General features: G+C 53.3%; 2 protein-coding genes and 4 non-coding genes across 9 annotated transcripts; all 6 read right to left on the bottom strand.

The window, feature by feature from the left end:
• Nucleotides 1-219: 219 nt before the first annotated feature.
• EIF4A1 (eukaryotic translation initiation factor 4A1) lies at nucleotides 220-6,002 on the bottom strand. Of its 3 annotated transcripts, XM_084982519.1 has the most exons (12): nucleotides 5,704-6,002; nucleotides 5,284-5,431; nucleotides 4,548-4,596; nucleotides 4,146-4,278; nucleotides 3,566-3,705; nucleotides 2,514-2,682; nucleotides 2,079-2,188; nucleotides 1,783-1,926; nucleotides 1,568-1,705; nucleotides 1,343-1,432; nucleotides 998-1,077; nucleotides 220-889 (listed from the first exon to the last, which is right to left on the bottom strand). In XM_084982519.1, exons 3-12 carry the CDS (start codon nucleotides 4,569-4,571, stop codon nucleotides 745-747), a joined length of 1,173 nt encoding a protein of 390 aa, XP_084838645.1. In that variant the 5' UTR covers nucleotides 4,572-4,596; nucleotides 5,284-5,431; nucleotides 5,704-6,002; the 3' UTR covers nucleotides 220-744.
• Nucleotides 1,148-1,289, bottom strand: LOC146398386 (small nucleolar RNA SNORA67). Its single transcript, XR_014822123.1, has one exon. It is a non-coding gene; the product is annotated as a small nucleolar RNA SNORA67 (small nucleolar RNA).
• LOC146398385 (small nucleolar RNA SNORD10) lies at nucleotides 2,290-2,430 on the bottom strand. The gene has a single exon (XR_014822149.1). It is a non-coding gene; the product is annotated as a small nucleolar RNA SNORD10 (small nucleolar RNA).
• Nucleotides 3,125-3,273, bottom strand: LOC146398384 (small nucleolar RNA SNORA48). Its single transcript, XR_014822142.1, has one exon. It is a non-coding gene; the product is annotated as a small nucleolar RNA SNORA48 (small nucleolar RNA).
• LOC146398383 (small nucleolar RNA SNORA48) lies at nucleotides 3,978-4,112 on the bottom strand. The gene has a single exon (XR_014822141.1). It is a non-coding gene; the product is annotated as a small nucleolar RNA SNORA48 (small nucleolar RNA).
• An 895-nt stretch (nucleotides 6,003-6,897) lies between the features above and the next one.
• Nucleotides 6,898-17,013, bottom strand: SENP3 (SUMO specific peptidase 3). 2 transcript variants are annotated; one of them, XM_021067832.2, is made up of 11 exons: nucleotides 16,651-17,013; nucleotides 15,251-15,976; nucleotides 13,217-13,456; nucleotides 13,010-13,121; nucleotides 12,490-12,637; nucleotides 12,306-12,353; nucleotides 11,587-11,664; nucleotides 8,356-8,493; nucleotides 8,087-8,170; nucleotides 7,921-7,971; nucleotides 6,898-7,453 (listed from the first exon to the last, which is right to left on the bottom strand). In XM_021067832.2, exons 2-11 carry the CDS (start codon nucleotides 15,963-15,965, stop codon nucleotides 7,343-7,345), a joined length of 1,725 nt encoding a protein of 574 aa, XP_020923491.1. In that variant the 5' UTR covers nucleotides 15,966-15,976; nucleotides 16,651-17,013; the 3' UTR covers nucleotides 6,898-7,342. The 2 variants fall into 2 exon arrangements, with proteins under 2 accessions (XP_020923491.1, XP_020923490.1); XM_021067831.2 differs by having other exon boundaries at nucleotides 16,793-17,013.
• Nucleotides 17,014-17,390: the final 377 nt, after the last annotated feature.

Here is a 17,390-nt window from a genome sequence, read left to right as displayed (position 1 = left end):
CAAGCTCAACGGGGTGTAAAGATCACAACTTTGATTTCCCCTTTCTCTGGGCTCAGATCACTTCCTCTTTGCCTAGAGACATGTGAGCTGCTTATGACTGTGCTGGCCCAGCCCCTTCCTAAGAGTCATGTTACCGGTTACCCAGTTCAGCAGGGGAGCAGAGCTGTACCTACCCAGTAGCGGGGTAGGGGAAGGAGAGGTAAGAAATGAGAAGCCAAAGCAGTTTCCAAGTTATTTTATTCAGAATTTTGTGTTTGTTTTCCTGCATCAATAAATACTATACAAAAACAATGTAAAAATGGCTACCATGTTCTTTCCCCTGCTCCCCCCCCACCTGGGGACAGTGCCCTGGGCCACTTAACTCGGGCTCTCCCTCCAGATTTGGTCCAGCAAATGAGGTGGAGGGGCATTACAGCCCCCACTGAATTATTTTCAGAATTCAGCTGGGGTGGGGAGAGCCTTGGGTTTGAAAGTTGACGAGGTTAGGGAAATGGATTAGTGTTTCTGGGAGAAGAGCCGGCGCCTGGGGCAAGAGCCTGCCCCAAAGAAAAGGGTGTCTAAAATGGTCATGGTTCCTTCTTTTGCCTCAAAAAGTGACATTTATTCAAAGAAAAAAAAAAAAAAAGAAAAAAATGACAAGATGTCCATCCCTTGGCTCCCTTCCCTCCCCCCTGCTGCTGTTCCTCAGCCCCCCTCAAGGACAGGTCGGATCCCTGGCTGGGGCTGGGAGAGCAGAGCAGCGCCTCAGATGAGGTCAGCAACATTGAGGGGCATCTCCTCGATGGAGGTGTTGTAGAAGGTCTCAATGTCCCGGAGAGTCCTCTTGTCTTCTTCTGTCACCATGTTAATAGCCACACCCTTACGGCCAAAACGTCCGCCACGACCGATCCTGGGAAACAAGTTAGAGTATGAGGAAGATGGGGAAGACCGGGGCGCTGCTGTGCAGGGAGGACTGGGCGTGGGGGGCGGGGGGGGGCAGCCTGGCAGGTGTCTTTACCTGTGGATGTAGTTTTCCCTGTTGGTGGGAAGGTCATAGTTGATGACTAAGGAAACCTGCTGCACGTCGATGCCTCTGGCCTGTGTGGGAGAGAAGGCGGCTTCAGTGGGTGACTCCAGGGAGAGGGAGGAGTCTGTCCAGGAGAGGCGTGTGTGTGGGCAGCCCAAGGCAGGCAGAGGATGTTTACAGCCCCTCGCCGCCAGAGCCTCAGGCCTGCCAGATGTTATTCCAAGCTGCTACTTTCCAGAAGAGGGGCACAAGCAGGCCCCTTGGAGAGGGAATCACCTTGGATCCGCCCTTGGTCCCCAGTCTTCTCACACTCGCTTCTACTCAGCTTCTACTCACCAGCAGATCCGTGGTAATCAACACTCTGCTGGAGCCCGAGCGGAACTCCCTCATGATGACGTCGCGTTCTTTCTGGTCCATGTCCCCGTGCTACAACAGGAAACAGAAGGCGGCTGTTAGCAGGTAGGTGTGCTGGTTCAGCGAGAACTGGCTGGGGAAGTAGGCCTGTGACAGCCCCCCTCTTGCTGGGAAACCACGGCCGCAGCGGTGGCGGCGGGCGCTCACCATAGCAGAGACGGTGAAGTCTCGGGCGTGCATCTTCTCCGTGAGCCAGTCGACCTTCCTTCGGGTGTTGATGAAGATGACTGCCTGGGTGATGGTCAGGGTTTCGTACAAGTCACACAGGGTGTCCAGCTTCCACTCCTGGGGGTGGGGGAGAAATCAGTCAGGGGCTATCCCCCCGCCTTCCTGCCAGGCCCGCCTCCTGCACTGGGCCCCACCTCGCGTTCCACATTGATGTAGAATTGGCGAATACCCTCCAGGGTCAGCTCTTCCTTCTTGACAAGGATTCGAATTGGGTCCCGCATGAACTTCTTGGTCACTTCCAGCACATCAGAAGGCATTGTAGCTGACAGCAAAACCACCTAATGGGGACAACAGTCTCAGGGGAGGTAGCAGGTCCTCCAGAGCTTTATGGTTTGTCTGGCACTTTGTAATGGTCTCTCACCCCGAGAACACTACCATCCGTACAAAGGAATCACCACTCACACGAGCAAAACCCCAATGTTCTTCTCACCTGGGTGTTGCTATTGAGCTTTTGGAATATGTCATAGATCTGGTCCTTGAACCCTCGGCTTAACATCTCATCAGCTTCATCCAATACAAACATCTTGATGTATTTGGGAGCTAACAAAAGAAAAAAAAACACACACACACCAACAGGTATTTAAAAAAGGTAAGATATACTTTCACTTCTTCCCAGATAAAGAATAGGAGATAGGTGGTCTGCTCTCAGAATACAAAGATTGATCCTTTGCCTGTGAGCCCCTTGCAAGGCCAGACAACAGCCCTGAGAAGTAGAACACTACCTGGGCTGAGCTGACAGGGAAGCCAGGCTCAGATGACACGCATGGGGTTCATCACAGAGCAATGCTTAAAAAAAAAAAAAAAAAAAACTGGGAAAACATGCTTAAGGAAGTGACCCAGAGACCTGGAAAATTGAGACACTCACACAAGTATCTCCTGTTAAGCATATCAAACACACGGCCTGGGGTACCCACGATGATGTGGGGAGCTTCCATCTGTAGCTTCTGCACCTCAGCACGCACATTGGTACCACCAATGCAGGCATGGCAGGAAGCACCCATGTAATCTCCTAATGCCATAACCACCTTCTGTATCTGAAAAGATAAAATGCTGTGTTAGCTATAGTCACCAGGCTCCATCTCATAAATGCTTATGTACTGGAGTTCCTGTCGTGCCTCAGTGATTAACAAATCTGGCTAGGAACCATAAGGTTGTGGGTTCGATCCCTGGCCCTGCTCAGTGGGTTAAGGATCCTGCATTGCCGTGGGCTGTGGTATAGGCAGCAGAGGCAGCTTGGATCCAATGTTACCATGGCTCTGGTGTAGGCCGACAGTTACAACTCCAATTGGAACCCTAGCCTGGGAACCTCCCCGTATGCCACAGGTGTGGCCCCAGGGGGGAAAAAATGCTTATGAATTTATTTTTCCCAACAACTCAAGCACTATTAAACACTCACTTCATAGGCAAGAAAACAGTCAATTTATGAGACAGGTGTCTCTGATCCTTTTCCTCTAAGACCCAGGAAAACAGTTCATTCCATGTGTCCTAGGCATGAAACAGCTCTGGCCACCAACCCAGGCATCAAGCTAGGATGAACAGAGGACTATATACACATCTGCTTTTCCCATGACTGATATAAGAACAACACCACCAATCAGGTGTCTCTTTGCCCATTGCCAGGGGGTTTTGGTCATAGAAGAGCCAAACTTGCCCAGCCAGTCACATTCCACCCAGCAGCCTTCACATCTGACTCAGGAAACGGGTGGAGTAAAGGATGCTTACTGTGCTTGGTTAAGGTTTATAATTAACCTAATAAATCCCAAAAGATCTACAAGTTATCAACTGACTTTGTTTCATCTCTTTCATTCTCTATACGTCAGTTCTTCCAAGGTGGTGGTAGTCGGGGCACATACTTCTGATTTTTGGGTTTTATTATTCATTTCTAAATGAGTCCTTTGGGGAGAGGTAAAATCTCACCTGCTGAGCCAACTCTCTAGTGGGTGCCAGGACCAAGGCCTGGGTGGCCTTTAGATCCAATTCAATCTGCTGCAGAATTGATATGGCGAAAGTGGCAGTTTTCCCAGTCCCAGATTGGGCTTGAGCGATCACATCATAACCTAAAGTGACAAAATGAGAGAGAAATTTAATGGCAGGAAATATTCTTTGGAATCATGGGACACTGAAAAATAACCCACAGAAGGGTCCGTATATGTGCCAAACAGTAAGTGCTTCACAGACTTGATACCACAACACAGTACCAAGGCAGACCTGGAAGCCAGGTGAAGGCAACAACTCATTTAGCATGGCACCCCAAAGCTGGGCTACAAATACAGGTGTAAAATTATAATCTGCCTAAAAACAAGAGCCTGACTTAAATGAAGCCAACAATCCATGTGTCCAGGGCATGAACCAGGCATAGGCACAAACCAAAAGCCAAGCTGGGATAAACAAGGAGTTGCTTTGTCCCTGGCTGATATGAGACAGGCACCACCAACCAGATGCCACTCTACCCAGGCCAGGGACAGCCCATACATTTTTTCTGGGGCAAAGACCTTACCCTTGATACAAGGAAGAATGGCTCGCTGCTGGATGGCAGAGGGCTTCTCAAAACCATAGGCATAGATGCCACGGAGGAGGGACTCCGAGAGGTTCATGTCATCAAAGCTGTCAACAATCTCATTCCAGTTACTCTGTAAGAAGTAAAAAAGAATTAACAGAAATGGGGCTGTGCTCTTGCACTGGAGCAAACAGGACCTTCTCTGCCTGCACCAAAGTTCCAGAACCCACCACCTTCTCCTCCCCAAGGAAGCCAGCTGGTTGGGTCTATGCGGCCTAGAAAACTACTCTGAAGGGGCCAGTTACTTGTAAACAGTGAGGTTATATTATAAAGAGGAAAAAAAACATACTTTTGTTGTATATACTCTTACAAAGGATAACGGCGGTAGGGGTCCAACCTTACCTCGATGACGCCTTCGGGCTCCATCCCATCGGGGCCATTGTCTCTGGATCTATTGGTTTAAAATACAAGCACATAGAAATCCTGACCACCAGACTCTTCCTCCCAGCAAGCGGCTTTGCATGCTACCATCAGTCTTCACTCCCGATCCAAGCCCCATGAATTCCGGAAACACAAGAGCAGTTACTTTACAGCCGAGGCCTTTGCCTCATCTCTGGAACTGCTCAGGCCAAGCCGCCTCCCCACCCTGCCCTACAGAAGACCCGGAGACTGGAAGGAACGGCGCTGCGCTGCCCGGGGCGTAGAGGTGGTGCTGGCCGCCAGGCCCACGTGTCTTGGGCCGGGCCGCTCCAAGACCCAGCGCGTGCACCTCCCACTGTGGCCCCAGCGCGCCGGAAGTCCCGCCTTCCACCTCCCAGATGCGAGAGGAGGACATCCCCTTCCCCCCCACGTCATGCCGCCCGCGCCCTCCCCCACTCCCTCCAGCCCATCTCCCCGCCTCGCGGTGCCCGGATGTGGGAGGCCGCGGGCGGTGGCGGCCTCGCGCACAATGAGCCCCAGCCGAGCTAGCAAGGGGGGAGATTGCACAACACTTAAGAGCGAAGCCGAATGGGGGAGGGGAGCACCTCAGGCCGCCATGTGCTCGCCTCCTCGACCACCCGGCGGCGCACCCCTCCCCTCCGGGGAACAATCCACACCCCGCCCGCCCCCGTCGCGAAATGGCGTCGCCCTCCCATACCTCAGGCCGCTCACCCCCGAAGGAAAGTGGACCTGCCCATCCGCAGTTTGCCAATTGCCCGGCTTGTGCGGCAAAATGGACCCGCCCGCCCGGCGCCGGGTGGGCTCCCGGTGCCTCAAGCGGCCGCTCCTCGGGGTTAGGGTCGGTCCTGGCCGTCAAGAAAACCAGCACACTGAACGGCCGGCTTCTTCTCCCGCGACCCATAGCTTCACGCGACCAAGCGACTGAGGATCCAGGCACCCCCACCTTCGGCGAGTGGTACCGTCAGAATCCTCCGGAGTCCCGAGCGCGCGCGAACCCTCCCTCCCGCAGTGAGACAATCTGACCGGCGGCTCCGCGCCACGCACGGCCGCCTCTACCTTCCTTTCTCACAACAGGTCGCGACCTCGCCACCCCACTCAGCGACCAAGCTTCACGCACCACGTCGGTCGAGGCCTCCTAACGAAACTCGCTCGCTGGGTCCCGAAAGCCCGGCCGTCCTCGGCCTCTGCCTAGGCCCTGGCAGCGTCGGCCGTGGACCCGCCCCTAACTCCCCCCACCTCCCCGGACGGGTCCTCCCGGCTTGGTCTCCCCGCAACCCTGGGGGGGCCTAGGGCGGCGGGCCTCAGCTTCCCCACGCCGGGCCCTCGAAAAGGGCGGCAAGGTAAGCAGCCACAGTCTCTTGCAAGTGTCTTGCTTACCGGGAATCCTGACTCGCAGACATGATCCTTAGAAACTAGGGCGGAGTGCCCGCCTATCGACAACTTATAGAGCGCCCGACCCCGCCCCAGCCATCGCATTGGCTTGGCCGCCTCAGCTCCGCCTGCCGCCGCTCGGCAACTAGGCGTGACGTTAGTTCGTAGGCGCCCTGGCACGCGGCCACCATTGGATAACTTGAGCGCCCGTCAAGGTGAAGACCCGCCCCGCAGCCTCATTGGCTAGAGGGCCCGCCTTTCTCGCCGGTACGGAAGTGACATACTGGAGTCGGGCCTCGAGGCCTGGCAGCCATCTTGGGGCCCTGCACCCCTACACGTGCGGAGGCGAGAGTGCCTCAGTCATGTGGCCTACCAGGCCCTATCACGCAAGGGGGGCGAGGTTTCAGCCTCCAGGGACTTCCGGGCTCCCGGGACTACCACTACCGCTACCCTCTGTTACAGGTGTCCACCAGACCACGTTCAATTTTGTTCTCTCCTGCAGCAAAGATAAATCGGACACCAAGCCCGAGGTGTTCCAAGCGTACAGGGGGCTGAAGTCAGGATCCATTACCCAGCGGCTGGGACGGTTCCCCTGGCTGGAGGGAGGAGGGATGGAGTAATTGACTTGTGGGCTTAGGGGCTTTTGAGGTTGCTGTCAGGAATCCTGGCCGGCTCCCTTAAGTGTCCTGTTTCCCCAACTTTAGGACCCCTCAAGCGCCCTTATTTTTGAGGTTTACCTACTCTCCCCTCCTTCCAGCCCTGGCTCCGCTAGCTGGAGGATTCTTTTGAGGACGTGGCGTTGGCATTGTGTGAGCCAGGGATGGAAAACTGGCCCCTTAAGTCTCAAAACCCAAAAAGGGTAGCTAACAGCACTGGCTGGAGGAAAGGCTGAGAGCATATCCACTAGTTTTGCGGCCCCTAAAGGAAGACCACCACTATGTATCTCCAAAGGATCCTTTATTGACCAGAGCAGGACCATGGCATATATATATATATGTATATATATATATAAAAGTTTTGAAGATCTGGCAGGCAGGAATCCCATTGTCCGCCCACCACCCCCAGCACAGATTTTCCTGCCCCGTCCCCCACCCTGCACATGAAAGGGAGATGACTGCCCCACCCAGGCCACAAGGCCATACTCCCCTGCAGACAGAGGGTGAAAGGGGATATTCCATGGCCACCCCCTGAACATTAGAAATCAACAAGTATTCTCTCAAAGAAAAAAATACAGAAATCAATTAAAACATTTAAATATGAAAAACCAAAGGGAATTGGGTGGGAAGAGGCAAGAGAGGAAAGGAATTGGAGTTTCTTGGGAAGGAAGGATCTCCCATGTCCCCCTGCCCATTTAACGAATGGGCTTGAGGCCTGGGATACGAGGCTCACACAGTGAGTTTGCAGTGACACAGCTCCTTGTAGATCTGTCGACGAAGTTTGGGCATGTCCTGCTGGGTGAAGCTGAATGGCTGAGACAGGGCCAGGTGCTTGCAATACTAGGTGTTAACAAAGCAGGCCATGAGAACCACCTACTGAGCATATACCCCCAAGTCAGGATCCGTGCGACGTATTTCACATGACACACATTTCACTGGATCTTCCCCAAAACATTCCCATTTCACAAACAAAGGAAACTAAGGTCCCACCGAGTGGTGCTCAAAAGGAAAAAAAGTCTGACTCTAAAGCCAATGTTCCTCTTTGGGACATGAGATACCCAGTGTTAACAGAAAATGCTTTGCGTTAAGCAGCAGGAGGAAGCTCTATCAGGGCCAGAGACCAAGGACCACAGACTCAGTTTCAAAGAGGCACGGAGAAGCCCACGAGAGGACCGATGAAACCCGGGTTTCGACATCCTAATACATTAGGTTACTCCCCCTCCATAAGTGGCTGTGAACCAAATGAGGGCTGCAGACCAGCTCCCCGCCTCCCTCCCAACCCTTAAACCCAACTGGCATCTGCTTACCTGCAACACAAAGGCGCCACAGTCACTGTCATTATTCTGCCTGGCCACATTCTAGAGAATACAAAGAAGGTCAGCTCTTTACCTGGAGACCCTAGGGGTATGGTTTCAACTTCTGCCTCCTACCATGCTCACCACCACCACCTCCAACCTTCCTCTAGAAACTTACCATTTTGAAGTAACCTTTCCAGCCCTGGTGGAAGTCCAGCCGGTCTTTCTTCACTGCCTCTGCCTGGAGATACTTGGCAATATGCTATGTGGGTGGAGGAAGGGAGGACGTGATGGCCCTACTGTGCTAACTGCACCCGGGGTCCGGGGGTCGCAGGCGCCAAGCCCGGGGTGCTCCCCAAGGACTCAAGACCCACCCTTCCGCCTGAGATGCCTTGCCACTGGCTCTCCTCCCCACATGCTGCCCAGCTTGCCCCTTCTCTCTCAAACCTTAGGGCAGCGGCGGTTCAGGGTGCGCTGCGAGTCAAAATAGGTGATGGTGCGCCGCCTCACATCAACAGAGATGAGGGACCAGTGTACCTCCAGGTGGATGGGGATCAGCAGTAGCTCCTTGTTGAAGATGTCCACCTAGGAGGCAGAGCGGGCGCATGAGGAAGGCAGCACAGGCATCCTGTCTCTGGCCGCGGTTCCCAAAGACGAATGGAGGAGCAGGCACCGAGCCGAGCGGACAAACTCAATTTTCTGCCCGGGGACTGTGAGCCAAGGCTCAGCATCTGGATGTGTGGATTCTCAGGGTGAGCGAAGAAGGCGTGATAGAGGAGGTGGTGCAGAACACTCGAGAGCCCAAGACGGGTACTTTTCACGCCTTAAAGATACAAGTGATGGAGTTCCCATCGTGGCTCAGTGGTTAATAAATCCGACTAGGAACCATGAGGTGGCGGGTTCAACCCCTGGCCTCGCTCAGTGGGTTAAGGATCCGGCGTTGCCGTGAGCTGTGGTGTAGGTCGCAGACGCAGCTTGGATCTGGCATTGCTGTGGCTCTGGCGTAGGCTGGTGGATACAGCTCCGATTCAACCCCTAGCCTGGGAACCTCCATATGCCACAGATGTGGCCCTAGAAAAGACAAAAAAAAAAAAAAGATACAGGTGCTTAGTAGCAAGAGGGACCCAGGTTCAGGATCCTGGAGCCAGACTCCATGGTTCCGACCCAGCTCCTCCATTCACTAGCTTATGATCACAGGCAAGCTGCTTAATAACTCTACCTCAGTTACCTTTCCTGTGAGAGGATGAAAATAACCATACCTACCCTCACCTGTTGGTTACAAAGATTACTACTAGTTAGTGACTATAATATATTAAAAACAATGCAGAGCACCTAATAATGCTCACAACAATCTCATAAGGAAGTCCTCGTGTTCAATGATGAAGACACTGTGGTCTGAAAAATAATTTGCCCAAAGTCACAGAAGTAAGAAATGGCAGAGGTGGGATTTAAACACAGGCGTATAGGAGTTCCCGTCATGGCGCAGTGGTTAACGAATCCGACTAGGAACCATGAGGTTGCGGGTTCGGTCCCTGCCCTTGCTTAGTGGGTTAACGATCCGGCGTTGCCGTGAGCTGTGGTGTAGGTCGCAGATGTGGCGCGGATCCCGAGTTGCTGTGGCCCTGGTGTAGGCCGGCGGCTGCAGCTCCATTCAACCCCTAGCCTGGGAACCTCCATATGCCGTGGGAGCAGCCCAAGAAATGGCAAAAAGACAAAAAAAAAAAAAAAAAAAAAAAAAAAAAAAAAAAAAAAAACCAAAAAAACCCCCAAAAACACAGGCGTATAGAAAGGCAAGTTCTTTCCACTGCATGTCACCCTGATCTATTGGGAGAAGACGACCTGCCAGGTCCCAGAGGAGGTAAGTTCTTGAACCTGGGGTCAGGAATTAAGTAACGCCGGAGCCAGGGAGTTCCGTAGTGGCTCAGTGGAAACGAATCTGACTAGTTAATTCATGAGGACGCAGGTTCAATCCCTGGCCTTGCTCAGTGGGTTAAGGACCAGCATTGCCGTGAGCTGTGGCAAAGGTTGCAAACATGGCTTGGATCTGGTGTCACTGTGACTGTGGTGCAGGCCACCAGCTACAGCTCCCATTCGACCCCTAGCCTGGGAACCTTCATATGCCCCGGGTGCAGCCTTAAAAAGACCAAAAAAAACCCAAAAATAAACAAATAAATAAAAGCTGGAGCCAATGGTCCTACCTCACCAGATAGAAGCTTGCTGGTCTTTGAAGTGGACGGTAACGGAACTAATCGGAGAGGAGAAAAAATTCTTTTCCACCTCTACCCCCACCCCCACCTGCTCCCTGTCTCCCAATTATCTTCCCCAGTAACTTAGGCCAAAAACCTAGACATCCTTGATTCGCATCTTTTCTTCGTTTCGCGTGTCCAGCCACCAGAAAGTCCTTCCTATTGGTCCCATTGCAAAATTTATCCAATATAAAACTACTTCTACCTCCACCCTCACCACTCTGATCCAAGTTTCTCACCTGGACCTCTGTGCTTCTGTCTGCCTCCAGTCTTGTCCCCTTTCAATCTATCACTGAAACAGTTTAAAACATGAGGCACCTCCCCAGCCTGCTTACCACTCTTCAATAGCTTCTCAAAACCCAAAGAAAAGGAGTTCCCGTCATGGCTCGGTGGTAACGAACCCGACTAGTATCCACGAGGTTCCATCCCTGGCCTCACTCAGTGGGTTAAAGATCCAGGGTTGCTGTGAGTTGTGGTATAGGTTGAAGACTCGCCTCGGATATGGCATTGCTGTGGCTGTGGTACAGGCTGGCAGCTTCAGCTTCAATTCGACCCCTAGCCTGGGAACCTCCATATGCCGAGGGCACCGCCCTAAAGAGACCAAAAATAAAAAAAAGAATAAGTACCATCTACCACCCTCCTGGGCCCACCTGACCTGCCTCACATGATCTATTCTCTGACCACATTTTCTATCATTTTCCCTTTTTTTCACTCTGCTCCAACCACACAAGCACCCACACGGGCCCTTTGTTTTTTTATTTATTTTTTTTGCTTTTTAGGGCCACACCTGCAGCATATGGAGGTTCCCAGACTAGGGGTCGAAGCGGAGCTACAGCTGCCAGCCAGCACCACAGCCGCAGCCACATCAGATCCAAGCTGCGTCTGCGACCTACACCAGAGCTCAGCTCAGGGCAACATCAGATCCTTAACCCACTGAGCGAGGCCAGGGACGGAACCCGCGTCCTTATGGATACTAGTCGGGTTCGTTAAGCGCTAAGCCACAACAGAGACTCCCACATGGTCCCTTTGTTCCTCAAATGTTCCTCCTCACTTTGGGTCCCATGCACTCACCGTTCCCTTTACACAGAATACTCTTGCCCCATATCTGTACCGGGTCAGCTCCTCGTAATTCAAATCTCAGCTCAGAGACGCCTTCCCAGACCAGCCAAGCTAAACTACCACTTCCCATGTTACCACATCACTGTGTTAATTTGTTCCCTGCGCTATCGACTTGGTTATTTATTCTCGCCACATAAAGACAGAAGATTTTCCTATTTTAACACTGTGTCCTTAGGGCCCAGAACAGCACCTGGCACAGAGAAGACGTTTCATAAATACTTGAAAGACTGAACAAACAGTAAGGGCTTAAGGGAAACACAACCTTTAGATGCAAGATATTGTTACATAAAGTAGATGTGAATTGATGACTCACGTTTTTGGTCCACCTTTTCACCCCATCGTAACCCTTGGTACGGAGCTTATCATAGAAGAAACTGTTGAAGAAATGCACCTGTGCCAATGACACAAAAGAGCTGGATGGAATCAAGAGCCCTCGGGCCCTCCTGCTAAGTCCTCTCCCCAGTCCACTCCACCTCATTAAGGCTCTAAAGACTAGTTTCGACAGACTCCAGTCCAACTCATGGAAGGTAAGAACTCAAATGGTTTTTAACCTCATCTTGCAGCTTCCCGAGCCAATGTGTGGGACAAGCCATGGGGGAAAATGCAGAAAAGTGGGGGAGAGAAAAGACCAAGATTGCAGAACCTAACAAACGACCTTCCGGGAGTTCCTGTCATGGCTCAGTCGTGACGAACCCAGCTAGGATCCATGAGGATGCGGGTTCAGTCCCCGACCTCACTTGGTGGGTTAAGAATCTGGCATTGCTGTGAGCTGTGGTGTAGGTCGCAGATGCGGCCTGGATTCCGCGTTGCTGTGGCTGTGGCGCAGGCCGGCGGCTATAGCTCCGATTCAGCCCCTAGCCTGGGAACTTCCATGTGCTGCAGGTGGGGCCATTAAAAAAGACAAACAAAACAAAACCATTAGCTTTCACTGCCTCTCCCCAGAAACAGGGACCCACTTCACGTAAAGCAGAAGAGAAGAAAGGGACTGAAAAAGCTGCTTAAACCCGTGGACTAAGTATCTGGTTGGCCTACCTTTTCAGGGACCGTGTCCATGACCAGGTCTCCATACATGTTCATCACCTGGGGGAAGACGGAAGGCCACTTGCCATGGAGGGTGCGGCAGGGGTACAGGGCTCCCCCGTGAAGAGGGCCCCAGCCCCCCCCCACCCCCGCTCCCTGAATCCCCTCGTGGGCCTGCTTCTCCACGCCTCCTTACCTGGTCATTGAGCCAGTTCTGTCCATACAAGGTCCCCAAGTCGTCCATGGTCAGCACATGTCGCTTATAGGCGACTCGGAAGCCTCTTACCATGGCATTGCCTGGCATCCGCTGGTATGACTGGATGAGCTGCAGCACCAGGCCCTTCCTGGGTAGGCCAAGGGTGGAGTCACACAAGAGCTGAGGGGGCTAGGGCACACAGAAGTACCTTCTACTGCCTAGAATAAGGATCTAAAACTAACCTTTCTGCAGGGGGTGGGGGGGGAGCTAAAGGCCCACACCCCGTAAGAGGCACACCGATATTGAGGTACACACAGTGTTTCAGGCTCTTACGTAGAGACCCTCCCGGTTGGTTTACAGGGGTTTGGCACCTTGCCTGCAGATTCCTGCCCTTCAGTTCTAGCTTCTTCCTCCTCCCCAACTACACAACTACATCCCTGTGGGAGAAAAGGCAGCAGTATTCTCTTCCCATCTCCCAGGTCCCAGCCCTCTTCCAAAGGGCGTCTCTTTCATTCCTCACCTGGAAGGTGTAGAGAACTCCTGCTGGAAAATGTCCTCCAATTTCTCTACGACCTCATCAGTGCTGAGGGGGATGAGGCTGCCGTATGTTTGAAGAAATTCATCCAAGATGCCTGAGTGGAGGAGGGAGAGGAGGGAGGTGAGGCCTGCAGACTTTGAGGTGGGCGTCAGCTGAGGACAAGAGACGAGGTCCTCTAGGGTTCCTTACTCTGCACACAGGTGACGTGCTCCTCCCGCAGGGGACTGTGCTGGCCAGCTTTCTCCCCAGGCCGCTCTGCCTCTTCCGCTGGGCCCAGATCTGAGCCCTGAAAAAGCTCCTGGGCCACATGGTCCCCGATGCTGCACACATTGCTGATGAGGATGCTGGCATCAGGGGGTGCCAGAGTTCGCTCCCCTTCTGGCCCAGGTGGTCCCCCAAAGCCATTAGGCAAGGTACAAGAGAGGAGACCTGTAGGACAGGGGAAACGGGATGGAGGCAAGAAACTGGCTCAGATCAAAGGCCAATGGGAAGATGAAATGGGGCCCACAAATTATAGCACCACGAGAAAGGTGAATTGGCAAAACTACCAATGGAAACTCTAAAGAATGGAAACCCTAAAGCATGAGAAAAGTCCAAGACGTCATAAGGAACAGAAAGCAGGAGCTACTACAGGCATACCTCAGAGACACTGCCAGTTCGGGTCTAGACCACTACAACATAGCAAACACTGTAATAAGGCGTCACACAAATCTCTTGGTTTCCTGGTGCAGGTAAAACTTTTGTTAACGAAACTATACTAAGTTCACAACAGCATCACCTCTAAAAAACACACACGTCAATTTCAAAATACCTTACACCTAAAAAACGCTAAGCAGCGTCTGATCGTTCAGTGAGTGGTAATCTTTTCATGGGTGAAGGCTTTGAGATGTTGTGAGAACTACCAAATCCTTACAGACATGCACTGAGCAAATACTGTTGGAAAAATGGCACTAATAGTCTTGCTCTATCCAGTGTCGCCATAAACCTTCAATTTGTTTAAAAAAAAAAAAAAAAAAAAAAAAAGAGTCCCGTCATGGCTCAGTGGTTAATGAATATGACTAGGAACCCTGAGGTTGTGGGTTCGACCCCTGGCCTTGCTCAGTGGGTTAAGGATCCGGCGTTGCCGTGAGCTGTGGTGTGGGCTGCAGACGCAGCTCACATCCCGCGTTGCTGTGGCTCTGGCGTAGGCTGGCGGCTACAGCTCCGATTAGACCCCTAGCCTGGGAACCTCCATATGCTGCGGGAGCAGCCCAAGAAATTGCAAAAAGACAAAAAAAATAAAATAAAATAAAAGCAATGGCTTTGGAGTGCAATAAAACAAAGTATGGCTGTATTCACAAACAGGAGGAAAGCAAGAAAACTCTAGGATTCAGAAAAATATAAATTTCAGAACTATTTCTCACTATTATTTGCCTATCACCTAGCATAGTACGGCATATACCAAATGCTGGATAAATACCCAAATAATTAATAAAAACACAAAGAGCCTGAAACTGTTTAGTTGGGATTCTCAGAAAGAAAATTTTCTGGAGTTCTCGTCGTGGCTCAGTGGTTAATCAACCTAGTATCCATAAGTTGCAGATTCGATCCCTGATCTGGCTCAGTGGGTTAAGGATCCGGAGTTGCCATGATTTGTGGTGTAGGTCACAGACACGGCTCGGGCTCGGATCCTGAGTTGCCGTGAGCTACGGTGTAGGCTGGGACCTACAGCTCAGATTTGACCCCTAGCCTGAAAACCTCCATGAGCAGGGGGTACAGCCTTAAAAAAAAAAAAAGAAGAAGAAGAAAAGAAAAAAGAAAAGAAAAAAAAGGAAAGAAATATGCTGAGAAAGTCCAGGTGATGTATCCCACTGCTCAGAGACGCCATTCCACCACTGTAAGAATGGCAGCCTCGGCTGATGTACAGGCAGGAGCCCTTATCCTGAGAGGCCAAATGAAGAGAGATTTCAAGTGGACAACTCTGTCCAACTTTTCTAAAGCAAGCCTCCTGCTCTCATATGTGCCCCGAACAGCCACTTAGGGGTCTTGTATCCCAGCCTGGACTCCCTGCTTAGACTTAGTTCCTGCTCAAAGTGGGGCTTTAAACCGTTTCACAGCTATTCTGGATCCCCTCACTCTGCCATCCAACATTCCCTAGACCCAGTTCTCACCGCAGCAAGAGACCGCTGGACCTCCAGGATCCTAGCCCTCCCCATCCCCTCCTCTGCTCCAGGCCCACCTTACCCGAGTCGGGGTCCAGAGGAGACTTTGGAGTCCACCTTAATCCATCTTCCTCCACGGGGGGCCCAGAGGGCACTGGTGGAGACCCTCTCACCCCATCCTCTGCCATGAGAGCACCTAGCAGACCCAGCCGGGGTGGAGGCGGTCCCCGGGGGGAGTCAAAACGACAGCAGGGGGATGGCACCTGTGGGGTCGCACCCCCTTCCTGGGGTGAAAGATGGTTCTTGGGGTGTGCAAGGCTCCGCCGCCGGCCCCGGTGGCGCCCCCAAAGCTTCCAGTGGAATGTCAGCGAGGTGCTTTTAGAGTAGAGCAGCATCCGGAAGGCTCTCATAGCTCTGCGACGGCGCTGTGAACAGGTTTTCCGATGAGCAGGGCGGGGAGGGCGAGACCTGTGGGAGGCTCCGAGCTGACCCCATCTGGGGGGCAGCCGCCAAGCTGCCACTTCCTCTTCCTCATCTTCATCCTCATCATCTTCCTCCTCTTCTTCCTCTTCACTAGCTGAAGCATCAAAAGAGGGCCGAGGAACAGGGAGGCGTCTGGCTGGCACTGTGGTCCCTGACCCAGGATCTGGCCCAAACCCTCCACCTGATTTGAGTCGGGGCTTTGGGGGTGGAGGCCAACGAAGACGCTCCCGCCTGGGACTTGAATAAGCTGGGGCGATGCCGGGTCCAGGAGGCTCAGGCCTCCAAGACCCGGTCCCTTGTATAGTCTCTTTCATCTTCCAGTAACCTGTAAAACAGAGATCAGAGTGTCGGAATCAAACATCTTACACCCCAAACCCTGCCTCTCTTCCTCACAAGCTTCTTCTATCATCAGATGCAAATAAACTAAGGAAAAACTGCAGAACTCCTCTAACTTCAGATCTTCCACTAGGAAGGTGGTCCACAAGGTAGCTTTTAGAGTCTGTACCATCATCTCTCTCTTGCCCTAACAGAGGCATGGGAGAATGGCTAAGCAGTAGGCTCCAGGGCTCTTATTTCTCAGATCCCCAGGTCAAACCCAGTATTTTCAGACTCCACTTCCCTAATGTAATACCACCAGGGATGTCCTAATTGAGAGTCTAATAAGAAAAACGGCTCAGTGCGGGAGACCTGACATGGTACAGAAATACTTGGGGAAAACACAACTTCCGCGGGGAAACCATGATCTAGAATAGGAAGAGAGTTCTCAAGCACCCGAGAATGAATGGGGGTGTGTGGGCGGGCTCAGGTCGTCTCACGGAATGGGCACACCAGAGCTATACAGGATCTAATGAAAAGGGCGTGATTTTTAAGGAAACCGAAAGAGAACCGAGTCGGCGCTCAGGCCGCCGAAGCAAGACGTTGGGACAGAACTGAGTCGAGCAAGGTTAGCCCAGCCCCCTCTCCCGCTCCGTCCCCGGGGACCGGAACGCGTCCCAGCACCGGTACAGGCTTCGGCGGCTCGGCGTGCAAGGACCTGAAGAAGCCCCTTCGAGGGCCTCCTGGGCCCGGCTTAGGTAGGAATGAGATCCAGGAATGGGAGAGGCCGCGGCAGAGCTGGGGGGAGGGGACGGGGCGTCCTCACCGGGAGCGGGGAAGCCGGGCGGACAGGCCCGAGGGCGGGCGTCTCCGGCCTCAGGCTTCCCGGCTCATCTCTCTGGCGACGGCGGCGGCCCCGCCACTCCTGCTGTCTTCAGGCGCAGCCGTCTCAATTCAGGATTCCAACGCTTCTGGGTCGCGCGCCGCTCCGCGCCGCGGAGCCGCCCCTCGGCGGCCGCCTCTTGCTCGGCTTCAGCCCCCACCTCCCCCTCCTCCCCCTCCTCCGCCTCCTCCTCTCCTCCTTCCCCTCCCGCGAGCCCCAGGCCCACCGGCGGTGGCGGCGCACAATTAGCACGTCACACGCCGCGAACCGCGCCGGCGCGGCCACCACGCGCCTAGTACCGCCTACTCTAGAACGTAGACGCCACGGGACCGTCCCGCCCACGAGCCCTACGCAGGGCCGCGCCTGCGCACACTCGCTACACCGAAGCTGCACGGGGCGGCCCCTGCACTCGCTCTTTTGCGCCTGCGTGTCGCATGCGGCTCGCGCCTCCCCCTCCCCCGCGCGTGTAGTTTTGCGTTCCACCAGCTCGCCGGCCTGAGCTGGGGGTCCTGGCGTCCCCGTCCCTTGAGGCGTGTCAGAG

Source organism: Sus scrofa, chromosome 12 (assembly GCF_054392235.1).
Source record: "Sus scrofa isolate SSC_HxYL_T2T_F1_AM1 chromosome 12, Sscrofa_HxYL_maternal_Yorkshire_Landrace_v2.0, whole genome shotgun sequence".
In the NCBI taxonomy this organism is placed as follows: Eukaryota; Metazoa; Chordata; class Mammalia; order Artiodactyla; family Suidae; genus Sus; species Sus scrofa.
This window is presented reverse-complemented; position numbering and strand designations above follow the sequence as displayed.

Excerpts from the sequence above, each read along its gene's own strand:
- SENP3 (XM_021067832.2), bottom strand. The coding sequence starts at position 15,965 with ATGAAAGAGACTATACAAGGGACCGGGTCTTGGAGGCCTGAGCCTCCT. Across the intron at positions 13,122-13,216 it reads GCACGTCACCTGTGTGCAGA|GCATCTTGGATGAATTTCTT; the intron begins GTAAGGAACCCT and ends TCCTCCACTCAG. Across the intron at positions 8,494-11,586 it reads TGAAAAGGTGGACCAAAAAC|GTGGACATCTTCAACAAGGA; the intron begins GTGAGTCATCAA and ends TCTGCCTCCTAG.
- EIF4A1 (XM_084982519.1), bottom strand. The coding sequence starts at position 4,571 with ATGGAGCCCGAAGGCGTCATCGAG. Across the intron at positions 1,433-1,567 it reads ACTTCACCGTCTCTGCTATG|CACGGGGACATGGACCAGAA; the intron begins GTGAGCGCCCGC and ends TTCCTGTTGTAG. Across the intron at positions 1,078-1,342 it reads TGATTACCACGGATCTGCTG|GCCAGAGGCATCGACGTGCA; the intron begins GTGAGTAGAAGC and ends TCTCCCACACAG.